This window comes from Juglans regia, chromosome 5 (genome assembly GCF_001411555.2).
Source record: "Juglans regia cultivar Chandler chromosome 5, Walnut 2.0, whole genome shotgun sequence".
Lineage (NCBI taxonomy): Eukaryota > Viridiplantae > Streptophyta > Magnoliopsida > Fagales > Juglandaceae > Juglans > Juglans regia.
The window spans coordinates 5,143,468-5,161,143 of NC_049905.1; the positions used below are offsets into that span (position 1 = coordinate 5,143,468).

Sequence of the window (17,676 nt, forward strand, 5' to 3'; positions counted from 1 at the left end):
TAATTTTTTTTTTTCATGTTGATACCATATTTACTCATTTTTTAAAAAAAAATTACATAGCGTTTGTGCATTCCATGATTACAAATATCATTTCTATTTTTCAATTATATGTCTTGGTTCTTTAGACCGAAGAGATGTCATTAAAGTTAACCTTGTTTCCCCTTTGAAACGTGCTGCTACATGCAATAATAGTTAACCATGATGACCAATCCACCTCACCTAACCCCAGAAGCCGATCTCTTTTAATCATTACTGCCACAAGCCTAAACAAGAAAACAGATTATAAAGTCACTCTAATTGCCCATACATTATTGAACACTAGCATCAAGACATAGAACAGCATGATTTGTTATGATTGCCACCATTATACTCCTCATGATTGACAGCCATGATTCCTTCTTTAACGCACCCTATAAAAGCAAGAGTTAAGCATGAACAAATCACAGACCAATTAAGAGAACCTGCACAACTCTAGCTAGCAATGTTGAGGAGAGGATCTCTGACCATTTCCATGCTATCAAATTCTACCATGTTGGTGGGTTGGTGCCGGCCACGCCGACGGCTTAGACGGCGGAAGGGTAGTACCATTCGGTTAGGAAATAAGAGGCGAGGGCTGTGCCTAGGATCCAGGCCAGTGGTGCAATGGGGGGTGATGATGGGTCCTCTTAGGATGCTGAAGAAGATCATCATGGATATGGCACCAAATGGACTGTTAATAGAGGCTTATTATAGGTCTTTAACACCCTTTTTACGTCCACAGCTATTTCCCCTATGTTGATTCGTTGCAGAATTTCCTTTTGAGTGGGGTTTGTTCTTCTCTTGATTTATTTTCTTTTCTTGTAAAGTTCTGTAATTAGGGGTTGAGCAACCCCTTCTGATAACAGGCAAATCGTATATCGAATATCAAGTGGTTGATAAAAAAACAGAACCAAATATTGTATAAAATGAAAGAGGGTTCTTTTCCCAGCCTGTTTCTAATAACTGCATTTAAACAAATACAAAAGGTCCTTCCAGAGTACATGACCATCCATCATTTGGATAGCTTTTTGCAGTGTCGAATTGCCTAGTTTCCTTAATGTAAACCATCCCATGCAATTCAATTGATCAGCAGAATGCACAAAGAAGCCTTTGCATGAACCGTCACTGCAAAAGGCAACCTTTCTTTTCAGTAGTTGAAGGGCACTTACCCTCCTTACTCTTGAGTAGATTGGTGAATTTAGGAGAGGGATTGTGAAAAGAAAAAGAAGAGAGAAAAGGAAAGGCTTGATTCAGCAATTCTCTCTGCTGCAATTTCATGCAGATTCCAGAAATCTCCTCATCTTGCAAGTAGGAATCCTTCAACTGCTGTAACCACATTAGATCTAGCATTGTAATAGCAGATAACACTACCTCACCTTCCACTATTTCATCCCTTCTTGAAAGAGCATCTGCAGCCACATTTTTCCTGCCTTTTTTATACACAATGGTGAAGTCATAACCCATTAACTTGCTAAGCCATTTCTGTTGTGATGGTGTCCCTATCTTCTGCTCTAACAGAACTTTCAAGCTTTGCTGGTCAGTTTTGATCACAAATGTGGTTCCCAAAAGATAAGGCCTCTATTTTTTTTACAGCCAACACCAGTGCCAAAAACTCCTTCTCGTATGCACTTAGATCCAAAGCTTTGCCTTTCAAAGGTTGGCTAAGGAAAGCCAAAGGTTTCCTATTCTACATCAGCACAACTCCCACACATTTACATGAGGCATCACACTCAATCAAAAAGGGTTTAGTAAAGTCAGGTAATCCCAATACAGGAGGTTGAGAGACAACCTTCTTTAATGCTTCAAATGCTTGTGTAGCTGAATGTCCCCATTGAAAAGTATCCTTCTTCAACAGATCAGTAAGAGGAGCAACAATTAGTCCATAATTCTTTACAAACTTTCGATAATACCAGTTAATCCAAGAAACCCTCTCAATGATTTAATGGATTTGGGCAAAGGCCATTCAACCATGGCCTTCATCTTGGATGGATCAGCCTGCACTCCTTCAACAGACATTAAATGTCCAAGATAATCAATTTGTTTACAACGAAACTTGCATTTATTTCTTTTAGCAAACAATGTGTGTTTTTCTAACATCTCCAATACCAAGGTTCAGTAATCTTCTCTACTCTTACTGTTGGTGAAATTTGCAATAATATAATAAAAATTATAATTAAAATAAAAATTAAGACGAAGCTAGTTTGGACTGAGGCACGGAAATATCGCTCTCTTTAAGGAGATTCAACCCTCTGCGGTGTACAAAGTCTCAAATTAACCGGTGCAACAGAAATTTTCTTGACTTGACTCCTCCAGGATACAACAACCCAACTGATTGTCGTATGACTCAAGCCTACTCTGCACAAGTGGTTGAACCCAAAGCTCCACTCAAAATAATACCTCTCTTTTATCTGGAAAAACTCTCAAAATAATATATTCACTAAACTTGTTATTCTTCTATCACTTTCTCTTCATTGTCACATATTTGTACCCAATGACCAAAAGAACATATATAGACCATATGGACAATAAACGTCCCAGGAGGTAAAAAGAAACTAACGGGCAAAAAACAATAAATATGAAAAAGACGTTGGCCATCAAAGGTACTAAAAGCCGCCAATTAAAGAAAAACCGATTGCACTAACCATTAACAAAGAGCCGCTAAGAGACAAAGATTAAAAACACTAACGGACTCAGAATTAAAAAGCCTACGTTAACAACTAATAAGACCTCAAGCCAAATTAAACCCAAAGTAACGGCAATTTAATTACCAACCCCCATTAAACACAACGTAAAAGACCAAAAAGCAAAGGCGAGCAACCAGTAAGAAATAAATATAATTAAAAAATATTAACACTCACTATATATCAAGATATCATAAAAAAAAGATTATCACAAACTCCCTTAAGTAAGGCTGAAATACCTCATTCATCAATGATTGAAAAGTGGCAAGAGCATTGGTTAAGCCAAAATGCATAACCAATAATTCATAATGGTCTTGATGGGTTCGAAATGCTGTCTTCTCAATGTTAGTCTCCCTTACCCGAATCTGATGATAGCCAGATCTGAGATCTAGCTTAGAAAAAATGGTAGCTCCACACAATTCATCAAGGAGCTCATCTACCACAGGAATATGAAACTTATCTTTAACAGTTTCCCTATTTAAAACTTTGTAATTCATGCACATACGCCAAGAACCATCAGCTTTCCTCACTAAAATGATAGCTGAAGAAAAGGAGATTGACTACACCTTATTACTCCTGCCTCCAGCAACTCTTTAACTATTTTTTCAATCTCAGTCTTTTGTACAAAGGGATATCTATATGGCCTCATAGAAATAGGCATGGTTCCTTCATTGAGATTAATTTTGTGATCATGGCTTCTCTTGGGTGGCAAGCTTTTAGGTTCCTCAAAAACTACAAAAAATTTCTTCAAAATCTCTTGAATTCCAGTATCAACTTCTTCTTCAACCATAACCTACTGCTGCTGTATTAACTGTAAAAAACATGCATTTCTAGGGGTGTAACCGGTCCGGTCTGGTCCGGTTTTGGATAAAATCTAGGACCGAACCGGTATGTACCGGTTTTGTATTTTTCAAAACCGATTACGCATCGGTTACCCTTCTAAACTGGTACTTCCGATTTTACCGGTTTCCGGTCCGGTCTGGTTAGGTTTTTCGGTTTTTTTAAAATGTAAATTTTACAATTTTTCATTAAAAATTTGTTTATAAAAAAAAATTGATTTAAAAAAACTGTTTTATACTTTTATTAATATATTAGACTATATAATAGTATTAATATTAGACTATTGATATAGTTATAAATTATATATTAGTATTAGTTATAAAATTTTAGTGATTTAGTATTAACATTTGATATAATAATTTATATATTATAATAAGAATATATGAATATATATGTTATATATAAAATTTCACATAAAAATTTATAATTATACATTATATATAAACCTAATATATATTAATATTTAATATATATAAAATATTTTGTATAAAACTTATATATATAAATATTATTTTTTATTTTTTTTAATCAACCGGTCCGGTCCGGTTCGGTCCGGTCTAAAAAATTCCGGAACCGGCCGGTTTTTACGTTTTGAAAACCAGTTCCGGACCGGACCGGTTCAAAACCGGTCCGGTTCGGTTCGATCCGGTCCGGTTTTCCGGTTTGAGTTTACACCCCATGCATTTCCTTTCAATTGTTGATGACTGACAAATCTGCACATCCTCTACTAATTCAGATTTAGTAGTATTCATCCCTCTATAGTTATTAATTTCTTGTTTTGCTCAAAGGACACGGTGAGACCATTAAAATCCCACAACACAGGACCCAAGGTCCTCAACCATTGCATTCCTACTACCACATCACAGCCGCAAGAGGGAATAAGAAAAAATCAATATTGAACATATTACCTTGCATATGAAACTGCAATTGTTCAACCATTCCTTCACCTCTCATTCTTTCCCCATTTGCCACTCGAACTTCAATTTGTTTTCCAGCATTCACCTCTAATCCCACCTTCTTAGCAATCATGGGATCAAGGAAATTATGTTTACTGCCTGTGTCTAGAAGAATGACCACAGAACAGTTCAGGACCTTACCATGAATTCCCATGGTTCTTGGGCTTAATGATCCTGCAATGGCATGCAAGAATATTTCAGGAATCTCATATTGTGCTAGTGTCATATCAACCTTATCAAGATCCTCTACCAACTCACAGCCTTGCACATCTTCTCCACCGAATAATTCCATCCTTCCATCACAAATATCTTGGCCTTTTTACACTTGTGACTAGGGTTCCATTTCTCATCACAGAAATAGCACAAACCCTTCTCTCTTATCTCTTTCATCTCTGTTGGGCTCACTTTTTGCACAGGCAATGATGCTTTAAAATTATTATTTCTCCCTAATACAAAACTTTCTTTCCTTCCAACATTACTGTCAAATCCATTCCCTCCTACAAGAATTGGTACATAGGAAGCTTGATAACTTCCCCTTTTACTCCCCCCACGAGCACTACAAATGTACTTTTCTTGAATCTTGGCAAGACCAAATGCAGAATTAAGATTTTGAGGATGAAGCATCCTCACATGCAGTCTTCTTTCATCTTTCAATCCACTCAAGAACATACTCAATTTATAGTTTTCAGATAATCCCTTCAATCGATTATATTACTTCAAACTGGGTCTTATAAGCAGCAACTGTTGAACTTTGCTTGAGTCGAGTAAGAGCTTCCATGGGATCATCATAGGATGAATTCCCAAACCTCAACTGTAAGGCCTCCAAAAAAGAACTCCAAGAATAAAAAATTCCAGTTTCCTCAGCATCTTGAAACCAGATTAGAGCATTACCCTCCATGTAAAATGATGACGTTAAGATCTTTTGTCCATCCGGCATAGGATATAAAGCAAAATAATGATTCACCTTATAAATCCATCCCGTAGGATTAGTCCCATCAAATCTTGGAAAGTCTAGTTTGATCGAACGAAATTACATACCTCTCATCTGCTCATGATTCACCTCTTCTTGTCTGCCACCATCATGTTCATTCTTCCACCGTTAATAGCATCCAGCAAAACATCTATCTTGGAACTCAGTACCTCTAACGTCCCTTGATGATCCTCCAAACTCTTCCCTTGTTGTTCTTGATGTTGACATAACCCCACCACCATCTTTTCCAATTCTTTAAAACGCGTTCCTTCAGCCATTAGGAAAAAAAAAATTTCTCCCAGAATTTCGAACCGCTCTGGTACCAATTGTAAGAACACACTCAGAAAATGATCACAATTTTGATCTTCGAGGGATTAGTTCCTCCAGAAATGACTTTATTAATCTTCTTCAATGAATTACATCAGAGGCTACCTCCCTTTTTATATAGATTCCAGACGTTAAGTCGGTTAAGAGTTAAGGCATTTCAGTACATATCTTTAGCTAAGTAAGGGTACAAGGGTAATCACATACTATTTAAATGGCATGTGCCATCACATGTACAACTAACTGCCTAACTGTTTATTGTTAGTCTTCAGTCGATGGCTCTCCTCTCCTTCAAACTTCTTCCATCATTATTCAGCTTAATGATCATAACATCAAATTAGGTTAGAATTTTCTTCAAAGGGACATAAATTTATTTGTAATTTTATACAGAGTATTATTCGAGTCACAGGATGAATATGATCTTGAAGTTTTTTTTTTCTCTAAATGTTTGGGCAATGGACATGAAATTAGGGAGAAAAAAAAATCAGTACCTAAAGAGGGAAGTTTAAAAGAATACAAAAGAAATGAAGATAATGGCTAAAAAAAAAAAAATACACAATATATGCATGGCTTATTTGGTATTTGTATTTTGTTTATCTTTATTTTTAATAAAAGAAATAGGCTATTGGACTTATGTCCATAATTGGTTAGTTGGATACCCCTTCTCTTATAGAGGATGGGGTTGGTTGGGATACCTCTCATCTTTTAGAGGATGAGGGTGGTTGGAATACCCATTCCTCCTTTAGAGATAGGGTTGTGTTTTATCTCTGTTTTATACAGAAAGTGTTACTCTTTTATGAGAGTTTCTAGAAATTTAGACAATACTCGTCGCAAAGTAATTTATGTGTGGGGAGGTGTACAACAAATGTGTAATTTGCCTTGTATTCAGAATTTTCTCTGTATTGACTCATCATAGATGTAACTTCCTTCATGAATAAAATAAAATCTATTTTTTTATAAAAAAAATTAAGAAATTTTTTTCTCATCAGTCATTATTCATCACTTTACATTTTATATTTTATAAAAAATATCTTCACATTTTATAAAAAAATTATAAATATGAAATGTGAAAATAAATAATAACAGATGTATCAATTAATTTAGTACCCGTTATATATTATCGACTCAATTTCCGTTAATCGTTTCCTTCAAAGAAGCCTGCTCTTAGCTGAGAAGCAAACAATGGCTACTCTAATCACCTCCCAAGCCGTCCGAAACCCTCTCCTCCTCACACCGCCAAACCTCAAACCCCCCTTCTATTCCCCTCGCTGCCACCTTTTGTCTTTCCATAACCCCTCAAAACCCCTATCTCCCCGCCTCACCACCAAGCGTAACCTAGCCACCCTTGTTCTCGCTTCGGCTTCCCCTACTTTTCCCGCTCTGCACCCACGAACCCCTCAAATCCCGACTCAGTCACAGTCTCCGCTCACCCGAACTCTCACCACCATTGCAGCCATAGCCTTATGCTTCTCCACCCTTTTCAGCAAGCTCGTCGAAAACCTTGCTCCTCAAATCACCCAACAAGTCGTTCTGCAGAGAAACTTGGTTAGCACTGTTGGACCGCTATTCTTCGCCGCGCTAAAAGACCGGCCCACTGGGTACCTGAATACGCCGCTGACGGTGGTGGCCGCGGGGTTGGGCAAGTGGCTCGACATCTACAGTGGGGTTTTGATGGTTAGGGTTTTGCTCAGTTGGTTCCCCAACATTCCCTGGGACCGCCAGCCCTTGTCCGCTATTCGGGACCTCTGCGATCCGTATTTGAACCTCTTCCGGAATATAATCCCACCGATATTCGACACGTTGGATGTTAGCCCGCTTTTGGCTTTCGCGGTGTTGGGCACTCTTGGTTCTATTCTTAATAGCAGCAGGGGCGTGTATTGAAGAAGAGAGGATTGCTGGGTTTCCTCTGTTCGTCATGGTTATATCCTTTCCTATGTTGGCAGGCTTCAGCTGGTAAAGACTATTCTATTTTCTATCCTGGTTTACTGGTCTTCTCTCTTCGTTCTTTCTAGTGTTCCTTTTCTTTATGTAATATAACCAAATATGTATGTAAGTTCACAGTTTTAGATATTGAAGTTTGATATGTATATTATGTTTTCTAATCCTAATTGTTATATTGGCCTTAGCTTAGGATTCTGTCATAATGGAAATAATACAATTTTGTTGGAAGTTAGAATTCTGTATGGCAATTAGTATTAATTTCTCAATCCTTTGCAATATTGGGATTTAATGTTGTGCTTGTATCGTCCTGACTATCAAAAATCATGTACAAGTCATTTCATGATTCTGTACAATTTGTGCAGCTTGTTGTTTTCTGTGAAACATAGAATTTGAGTTACTCATTACATGTAGCTCGATGCACGGGCATCCCTTTGTGATGGTTTCTTTGAAGTAGTATCCATGCATTACTTCTTCATCCATCTAATGTTATCCGGCAGTATATTACCGATCAAAAAAAAAAAAAAAGAAAAAAGTTATCCGGCAGTATAGCTTACTTATTTTAGGAGTTGGGTTTGTATCCGGCTGTGTATCTGAGGCTTTCTATTATTTTTCTAGCCTTGTACACTAAAGTTTTAGTTATAAATTTTATTTTATAGAAAACAGGAAATGTCCCTGCTGGTTGGGAGACTTTTGCTAACATTTTTTCAAATTTGGGATAATTATTAAGAGCATTAGACACCAATAAAGATTCTGATTCCATCTGATGAAGGCGTTGTAAACTAATTTATGTAAGCAGTACTAGGAATTTAAGCATTTCAACTATTGGAACATAATAATTTTCAAAAACTAAATGTATGTGATAGCCAATAGGTTGCTCATGATAAATGCTAGAATAAGAATTAAGGGACGTGTACTTAAGGGAGAAACCATTGTTTTAGGATTATTAAGCTTCACCCTTCTGAAATAATTGGAGACTTGACGAAAGAGTGGATTTGAGTGTCAACTGTTATATCATTTGGTGCAGAGCTTCTTAGAGAGAGAGAGAGAGAGACAGAGACAGAGAGCTCTTTTGCTTGTGCAATTGGTTTATCGATTCCTCGAATACTATTCTGTTATTTGATTGTGCAATTGATTCAGTTCTAAATGCTTAATGGGCCAATTAAATTGTATTAATCTTTAAGCGTATAACAATGCAAAGTAATTTCTCTGGAACTATTTTTTATGCTCATCTTGAGTGAGCAAAACCAAATGCAGAAGCTCAAGCTTAACTGAAGCCACCGGTCATGGCTTTGGCCCTTCACCAGAGGCGACCCTACCAATCCTTGAAAGCTGGGGCTGCCATCAACCGTGCTGTGAATCTTCTTGGAGTCGAGGTTCAAATGGGTATTCTTTTTGCCCTCTTTGGGCCACAATGACTGGTGTGCTGGACTAGTACCATGTAGGCGGCACTTGAATGAGCCTGCGTGACTAGTTGAAGCACAAATGCATATCTTCTTGTACCCAGCAGCTGCTTGTGTTATGGATCTTCTCAATCTTCTTTTGCACTGCCTAGCCCCTTTGCCTGACTGTACGACGTATTGGGCCTGGAAATGATTGAGGTCTCGTTTAGATGTTGAGTTGAGTTGAGTTGAGTTTTTTATAAATAGTATTGAATTAAGATGGTAGAGTGAGTTTTGTGGGACCTATCTAAGATGAGTTTAGATGTGTTTAAATGTTAATATGAGTTTAAATGTATTTATGAAAAATTGAAGAAGGTTGTAGGTCCTGCGTGTAAATGTGTTGAGTTGAAAAAAGTTATAGATCCTACGTGTAAAGATGCCTTGAATTGAGTGAAGTTTAATGATTTGTAAATTGTGTGTTTGGATGTTAGGCTAGATTTAAATTTAAACTCAACACAGATGAGATGAGTTGAGATGAGTCAATGTTCTAAATGAGGCCTAATCATTAAGTGGCAAATTCATTGTGAGGATAGTGAGTGGGACAGTCACACGAATTGATCCATGAGTGAATTTTTTGGGTGGCATTAAATATTTTAATAAATATTGAAGGATCTATTTCGACAAGTTGAGATTAAAATTAAAAGTTGAATAAAATATTATTATAACATATTTTTTAATATTATTTTTATTTTAAAATTTGAAAAAGTTATATTGTTTGTTTTATTTTGTGTGAGAATTTGAAAAAATTGTAATGATTAGATGAGATGAAATTAGTTGAGATGAGCTGTGAAAACAAACGGGGTTGAATCCAACAAAATTATACCAGAATTCATATGCCGGTTGGAGTTTAGATATCCAAAGGACCAAATCCCACAAAAGTATACCAGAATTCAAATGCCCCGAACATATACTCAGTCCTTTATCACAACCAGTCAGGAACTTATGAGGTCCTTGGGATAACTCAAGCCAATTATTTGCTTATCAAAGGCACAAATTTACAATAATAAATATATCCGATGGACGTAAAAAACATAAACATGTCATTGTGTGAAAGAAGGCAGCAATAAGACAATTCTCAACATCGTTCAATGTGCAGAAGGATTGCATGATGATGGATTGCATGATGATGTTCAATGTAATTACAAACATAGAATCCTCGTGGGTTCTTGCTTGCTGCTTGCCATTGAAATTGATTCGTATAATTTGATCTGGAAGTTTCAAGTCTAAGTAAAAAAAACCGTTTAAGAGAACTGGCCCTGCATTGGGTTGGCAAGTTAGAGGTATGGCTGGATGCACGACGTTACACGAGCTGTGTGACTCTTTGTATTGAAGCTTTTGTCTTGTTAAAGCTCATGTATTACACTGGTAGCTAGTACTCTGATCTCATGTAGTACCATGCAGAGGATGTAACATTATTAACTGGGACAAAAAGCACCAGTACTTCATAATTCTCTAGCACGCTCAAAGGAATTCATCCTTAGAGTGTAGTGAAGGTAGGATGTGGATCACAAAGAACTATGCACCCTTTTCCAACCCATTCTCTCTCTAAAAACCGATTGTCCTCTCTAATTTAATTTGCAGAACAAATTCCTTTCTCTTGTCTATAGTTTTAGTGGGTTTTTCTCTCTTTTCTTTTTCCCTTTGGGTAGGACAAATCCACTGCTTTCTGGCAACCAATTGTCCACAAGCTAAGCTGCTGATTTTCCAATAAGAGCCCATGCAAAATCATAGCCATCCAACTATCGTGTAGCGTTTTCATGCCTCCCAAACTTTGTGTAAGTCTTACGTATCATTGCAATAGCATGTCTCTAACTTATACGCTTGAGACATCGAAGCTGGCTTCGTCGGCCTCAAATATTTAACATCTGTGCCACGTACATATCCCTCTTCTCCATAGATGTGCTAGTCTCATGTCTCGGTACGCCAAGGGCCAGGCTTCCTTGCTCTCGACGAACTAGCGACATCAAAGGCATCCAACCACATCTACTCAGTAACGAATTACTAGCGACATCAAGACGTTGACTCTTTTAGCAGTCACTCTAGTATTTACCAGTACGGAACATAGATTTGCTATGTTTGGCAAGTGAGAGTCTCACTATTATTCTTTATTTTATTATTACTTTTTACTTACTTTTATATTATTCATTACTTTTCACCTACTTTTTATTACTATTTAATATTTTATTATTATTTTTTCATTACTTTTTCACTACTATTCACAAACATTCTCAACACTTCTCAACACTTCTCACTACCCAAACGTACCTTAGTCTTCCGATTTATGGTCTACTTTTTAATTTTCTTTTCTGGTATTGCTTTCACTGTAATGAAGTTTTTGTTTGGAATGTCCTATCGGCTACTCTTATACCTCTTGTTAAGATAAAATGCAGATGACAAAATTTACCTCTTTCCATCAATTTAATTTTTTGAAATAAGTATAATAATTTCACATAGCATAGAGCAGAAGTCTTGAATTCTCTACACTCTATCCCAAAATACAAATGACTAAATATGACTTCTCATTAGTTTAAACTTTTGAGATGAGTGGCGATTTAATACTTCTAATTTAGTTTAATGATAGATGATTGCGATGCAAAAACACATGCATGATCCTTGGACTAATTAGTTATAACTAGATCAGTACACTTCATATCTCTAATCCATACTACTAAGCCAAAAGTTTGCGGTCCATTCTCTTTTCTTCAACCTCTATTTGGTAGAAGGGCGCCTAATAATTCATATCCGGTATTATTTGATCAGTCTCGCTAAAATAAGAAAGAAAGTAGAAAAAACATGCATGCATGCATGCAGTAGTACTGGAGCTAGCAGCAATAATTTTTGAAGCAAAATTCACGTGCTTAAGAGTCAAGACCCTTTAATTTCCAATCATACAAGCAATTTTCCAATCGCTTGCAATAAGATTTTTTCATATTATATATACCAGATAGTCATGGTTTTGGATTCAGAATCGCGCAGCTAGCTTCTTTATGATCATGTACTGGGATGCGGGAATTATAGCAAACAAGATCAGAATAAATATTGAGAGCGCAAGAAAAAGATAGTCTATGGAATAATGAGTTGTTGCTCAGTCTATGGAATAATGAGTTGTTGCTCCCTGATCCATAGATAACATGTGTTGAAGAAAAGAAATGAGGATATTTATAACAATGATGGTTTTACATATTTATAGCTAGAAATGGAAAGCTGTACATAAAGAATATTCTAGACTCTAGGTTTGTTACAAATGAAATGAGGATGCCGCTGCATGCCGCTGCATGTTGCAGGTGTTTGTTACGTGATGCTGCTATAATCCTTCGGCTGTGATACCTGTGAGCTAGGCTTTATTATTGGAACAATATTAGCCTTAACATCCCCCCTCAAGTCAAGCGGCAAATGTTGCAGGTGCAGACTTGAACACATGGAGGCAAAACGTGCGGCAGAGAGAGGCTTTGTTAACGCATCGGCAACCTGATCTTTCCCAGAAATAAACGCTACTTGCAGGGACTTGTTTAAGACTCGATCACGTACGAAGTGGAAGTCAATCTCGACATGTTTAGTTCGGGCATGAAACACTGGATTTGAAGAGAGATAAGTCGCACCCATATTGTCACAATAAATCAAGGGAGCACGAGTAAGGGTGATGTCCAAATCACGGCAGAGATGTTGGAGCCAAATGACCTCTGCTGTGGCGTTAGCAACTGCTTTAAATTCTGCTTCAGTAGATGAACGGGCGACGGTAGGCTGTTTCTTCGAGGACCAAGATACTAGATTATCTCCAAAGAAGACACAAAAACCACTTGTTGATCGACGATCGTCAGGACAGCCTGCCCAGTCGGCGTCGGAGAAGGCAGTGAGATTGAGATTGGAAGATGGAGAAAAATGCAAACCAACCTGTGAAGTATGTTTCAAATAGCGCAAGATGCGCTTCACAGCTTGCCAGTGGGGTAACCGAGGGGCATGCATAAATTGGCATACTTTGCCAACTGCATAAGATAAGTCAGGCCGTGTGAAAGACAAGTATTGGAGTGAACCGACAATGCTTCGGTATAGTGTAGGGTCTTCGAAAATATTCCCTGTGAAGGCACTTAATTTTTCAGAGGTAGCCATGGGAGTCTTGACAGGTTTAGCAAACTGCATATTGGTCCGTTTAAGTATATCGAGAACATACTTCTGCTGAGTTAAAATCAAACCATTTGATGTGGAGGTCGCTTCAACACCGAGAAAATAATGCAGATTACCGAGATCGGTAATGGGAAAATCAGTGCGCAGGTTGGTGATGAGTTCGGATAGATGAGAAGTTGAGGAGCCAGTGATCAAAAGATCATCTACATAAACAAGTACAAAAATTGTGCTGGACTTGGTCTTACGTACAAAAAGTGAGGGATCTGCTGATGAAATTGTGAACCCGAGATCAACCAGACGACAGCTTAGCCTTGAGTACCATGCATGTGGTGATTGGCGAAGACCATAAAGGGCCTTATGTAACCTGCAAATATGAGATGAGAATTGGGGATGAGTAAATCCAGGAGGTTGGGTCATGTACACGGTTTCATGCAAGGGTCCGTGGAGAAACGCATTCTGAATGTCATATTGACGGATTGGCCAACGACGGGTTACAGCAAGAGCAATAACAGATCGCACGGTCGTAGGCTTCACAACGGGACTAAACGTTTCATCAAAATCGACCCCAGATTGTTGAAGGAAACCCTTGGCAACGAGCCGAGCTTTCCGTCGTTCAATGGACCCATCAGCGAGCCGTTTGGTGCGAAAAACCCATTTACATGTAACGGTGTTGGAGGCCTGTGAAAATGGAACCAAAGTCCATGTATGATTGGCGAGGAGAGCATTGAACTCATTTGTCATTGCTTCACGCCATTCGGGGTATTTCTGAGCTTCCGTGAAGCTTGTGGGGGATTCCGGGATGGTAGTACAACTACTGAGAAAGGCACGAGGTGGAGGCCACTTAATGGTGCCGTCAGTGAACTGTCGAGGTCGAAGAGAGCTGGTTTGTGACCGTGTTACCATTTGATGTGCAGGTGGCGGAGGATCAGACGAGGTGAAACTCTGCGTTGATGATGATGGTTGAGAGGAAGAAGAAGAAGGAGACGAAGGGTGTGGGCCCAAGATAGAGGAAGGAGATGAAGTCGGGGTTATTGGATTATTTGGAGGAAGTGATGGAAGGATCACGTGAGTTGAAGAAGAAGAGGTGGTGGGCTCAGTTGATGACGCATGTGCAAAGGGAAATGAGTCTTCATTAAATTGAACATCTTTGGATGTGTAGGAACGGCCCGTGGGAATGTTATAACAAATGAAGCCCTTGTGGGCTGGACTGAGACCCAGAAATGCGCAAGGTAATGAGCGGAAGGAGAATTTGTGTTTGTTGTAGGGTGTAGTGAGAGGCCAACATTCAGAACCGAAAACACGTAAACTGCTATAATCTGGAGATTTTTGGTGAAGAAGAAAGTAAGGAGAAGAATTATGTAGTGAGTGTGAAGGTAGAATATTGATTAAATATACAGCATGAGTGAAGGCAAACGGCCAAAATTTGAGAGGAGCCGAGGCATGAGCAAGGAGAGCTAAACCCGTGTCCACAATGTGACGGTGTTTACGCTCTATGATACCATTTTGTGTATGAGTATGAGGACATGTAATACGATGAATAATTCCGTGAGATTCTAAATAGTGAGAAAAGGGTCGAAATTCACCCCCCCAGTCTGATTGAAATTGTTTTATTTTTGTTTGGAATTGAAGTTCAACTTGAGTTTTGAATTTAATAAAGACTTCAAGTGCTTGAGATTTTGTTCTGAGAGGAAACAACCATGTGTAACGCGAGTAATCATCCATAAAACTAATGTAATATTGAAATCCATCATGTGATACATGTGGGGAGGGACCCCATAAATCTGAAAAGATAAGTTGAAAAGGTGTGGTGGACTTGTGGAGACGTGAGTGAGCTGGAGATCTATGAGATTTGGCCTTAGCACAGGCATTACAGAAGGATGGAATTATTAGTGGATCAAAAGGTAGACCATGGCGTTGCAAGATGGACCGAACAAGCTTGATAGATGGATGTCCGAGCCTCGAATGCCAAGTGGGAACAGAGATGGATGTAGTCAGAGCAGTGGACTGTGAAGGTGAAAATGAGTATAAGCCGTTATGGATGGTCCCGTGAAGAAGAGGTCTCCCCGTGATGCATTCCTTGATACAAAAAGAATCAGCAAAAAATTCAAAGAAGACGTTATTGTCGACACAGAATTGACGAACGGAGATGAGATTTTTTTTGAATGAAGGAACACAAAGAATTTTATTTAACAAGAAATTAGAGGAATTAGATGAGAGAGAAGCGGAACCAGAGTGAGAGATGGGTATTGAGGAGCCATCACCAACACGCAGAGTGTCCTCGCCATGATACTCAGCAGCTTGCAAATTCAAATTGGATAAGTCACTGGTAATGTGGTTTGTTGCTGCTGTATCCGGATACCAGCTGGGATCTGAGGTGTAGTTTGATGAGAAGTTGGCAGTGGTTGGGGAGGCAGCAGTATAGGCCTGATTAAATCGGTACAGGCAGGTAAGAGCAGAATGCCCCTGTCGATTGCAGACCTGGCAAACCAAACGGTTGTCAGTGGAAGAAGAAGATATGTGACCATGGTTACCTGTAGACGTCTCACGACCACGATTTGAGTGACCACGACCACGGGAGTTGGTGCGACCCCAGCGATGTCCTCGACCACGTTGAGGAGAATGATTTTTTGCTGTGTAGTGAGCAGAAGGTTCGCTGGAGAAAAGACTAGTATTGGTGTGATGAAGCATACGAGCTTCATGTGCTAGCAGATGACCAAGAAGTTCAGTAGAAGGAATAGGCTCCAACCGAGTAGCAACGGACGAGACAAGTGCATCATAATCAGGTCCGAGCCCAGCCAAAAGGTAAGGAATGAAATCTGCATCTGGAAGAGGACGTCCTGCAGCAGCCATAGTATCAGCCAAAGTTTTGGCACGACGAAAATACGTCGAAATAGAGTCAGCTCCTTTCTTAAGTGATGCTAATTGTAATTGTGTTTGAATAATTCGTGCTTGAGAGACAGAAGCATAAGTGGACTCGAGAGAGAGCCACACATCACGAGCAGATGTGCATCCCACAACTTGAGCCATGATAGGTTCAGATAGGGATGAAATAAGAGCAGACATCACAAATTGATCCTGCTGGAACCAGGCTTCATAGATGGGATTAAAATCACCATCGTCCAGCGCGGGTTTAGGAGGGGGAAAAGAGCCATCGACAAACTTGTAAAGTTTCTGTCCACGAAGATAAGGTACAAGTTGTACCTTCCATAATAGATAGTCATCAGGAGTTAATTTGACAGAGATGGCGTGGGAAAAACTGGGGTTAGGGAGGGAGGGAGAAGCCATGGACGTTGGTCCTATAAGGCTCTGTATACCATGTTGAAGAAAAGAATTCCTCTGTTTTCTGTATTGATTTTCTTGATCTTTACAATGATGGTTTTACATATTTATAGCTAGAAATGGAAAGCTGTACATAAAGAATATTCTAGACTCTAGGTTTGTTACAAATGAAATGAGGATGCCGCTGCATGCCGCTGCATGTTGCAGGTGTTTGTTACGTGATGCTGCTATAATCCTTCGGCTGTGATACCTGTGAGCTAGGCTTTATTATTGGAACAATATTAGCCTTAACAACATGTAGCATGAGCCACCTAGGAAAATTGCTCCATGGATATATGCAGGAAAGATTAAAGCTAGCTGCCTCCTTTCTTCTACTGAATTTTCCATTATTATTTTGCATGCTTCAGCTGGGGAACTCATGACAACTGCTCAGAAACTTTTGTATCAACGACAGTACTGCGTGGGCTTAATTAAGACGTGTTAATGTAGAACGTACATGCCCCAATACATTAATGCATGCTCAATGGTTCGAAACCAGAAGTGAAGACACTGCATGCCACAGGTCTAAGACAAGTGGAAGGGCACAAGCTAGGCGTGCACTGATAATATTATCGTTGGGCGCCAGTGCACGCGTCCTCGAAGGCGTGCACCACGCATGCATGCCCAGCGCGGCCAATAACGTGCGTCTTGGAATAAAGATTAATTATAGGAATAAAATATTGGCTCTAAATTAGATTTCGACTCTTTAGTGCGTGTCGTCAAATGTTTTAGTCAAAAAAACAAAAACTTCGTAAAATTAAACTTGGTTTCATATGGTAAATTTTTATTATAAAATAAATTTAATGTATCACATAAAATCACGTCAGTTTGTGAATTTATTTTTATAAAATCTATGTGGTTGTAGCTAACTAGCACTGCTATGATATTTCATATAATAGGACTAAAAGTAAGTGGTATATAGATCCTATATTATTTGAGAAGTATAAATTTTTACTCTTTATAATATTCTAATAAAATTCTAATTATATTATTGACTAATACTTTCAGAATATAGACCATATAATAGCTTGGACCGTCTATTGAGGCATTACAACTGCTCTCTAATC

The 17,676-nt window shown here is 38.6% G+C and overlaps 2 protein-coding genes across 2 annotated transcripts; both read left to right on the forward strand.

Moving 5' to 3' along the window:
- The first annotated feature begins 347 nt into the window (after positions 1-347).
- On the forward strand, positions 348-1,226 carry LOC108996201. The gene has a single exon (XM_018971971.2). It carries the CDS (start codon positions 482-484, stop codon positions 776-778), a length of 297 nt encoding a protein of 98 aa, XP_018827516.1. The 5' UTR covers positions 348-481; the 3' UTR covers positions 779-1,226.
- Positions 1,227-6,898: 5,672 nt separating this feature from the next.
- On the forward strand, positions 6,899-8,019 carry LOC108996372 (ylmG homolog protein 1-2, chloroplastic-like). The gene has a single exon (XM_018972242.2). It carries the CDS (start codon positions 6,972-6,974, stop codon positions 7,668-7,670), a length of 699 nt encoding a protein of 232 aa, XP_018827787.2. The 5' UTR covers positions 6,899-6,971; the 3' UTR covers positions 7,671-8,019.
- The last annotated feature ends 9,657 nt before the right edge of the window (positions 8,020-17,676 follow it).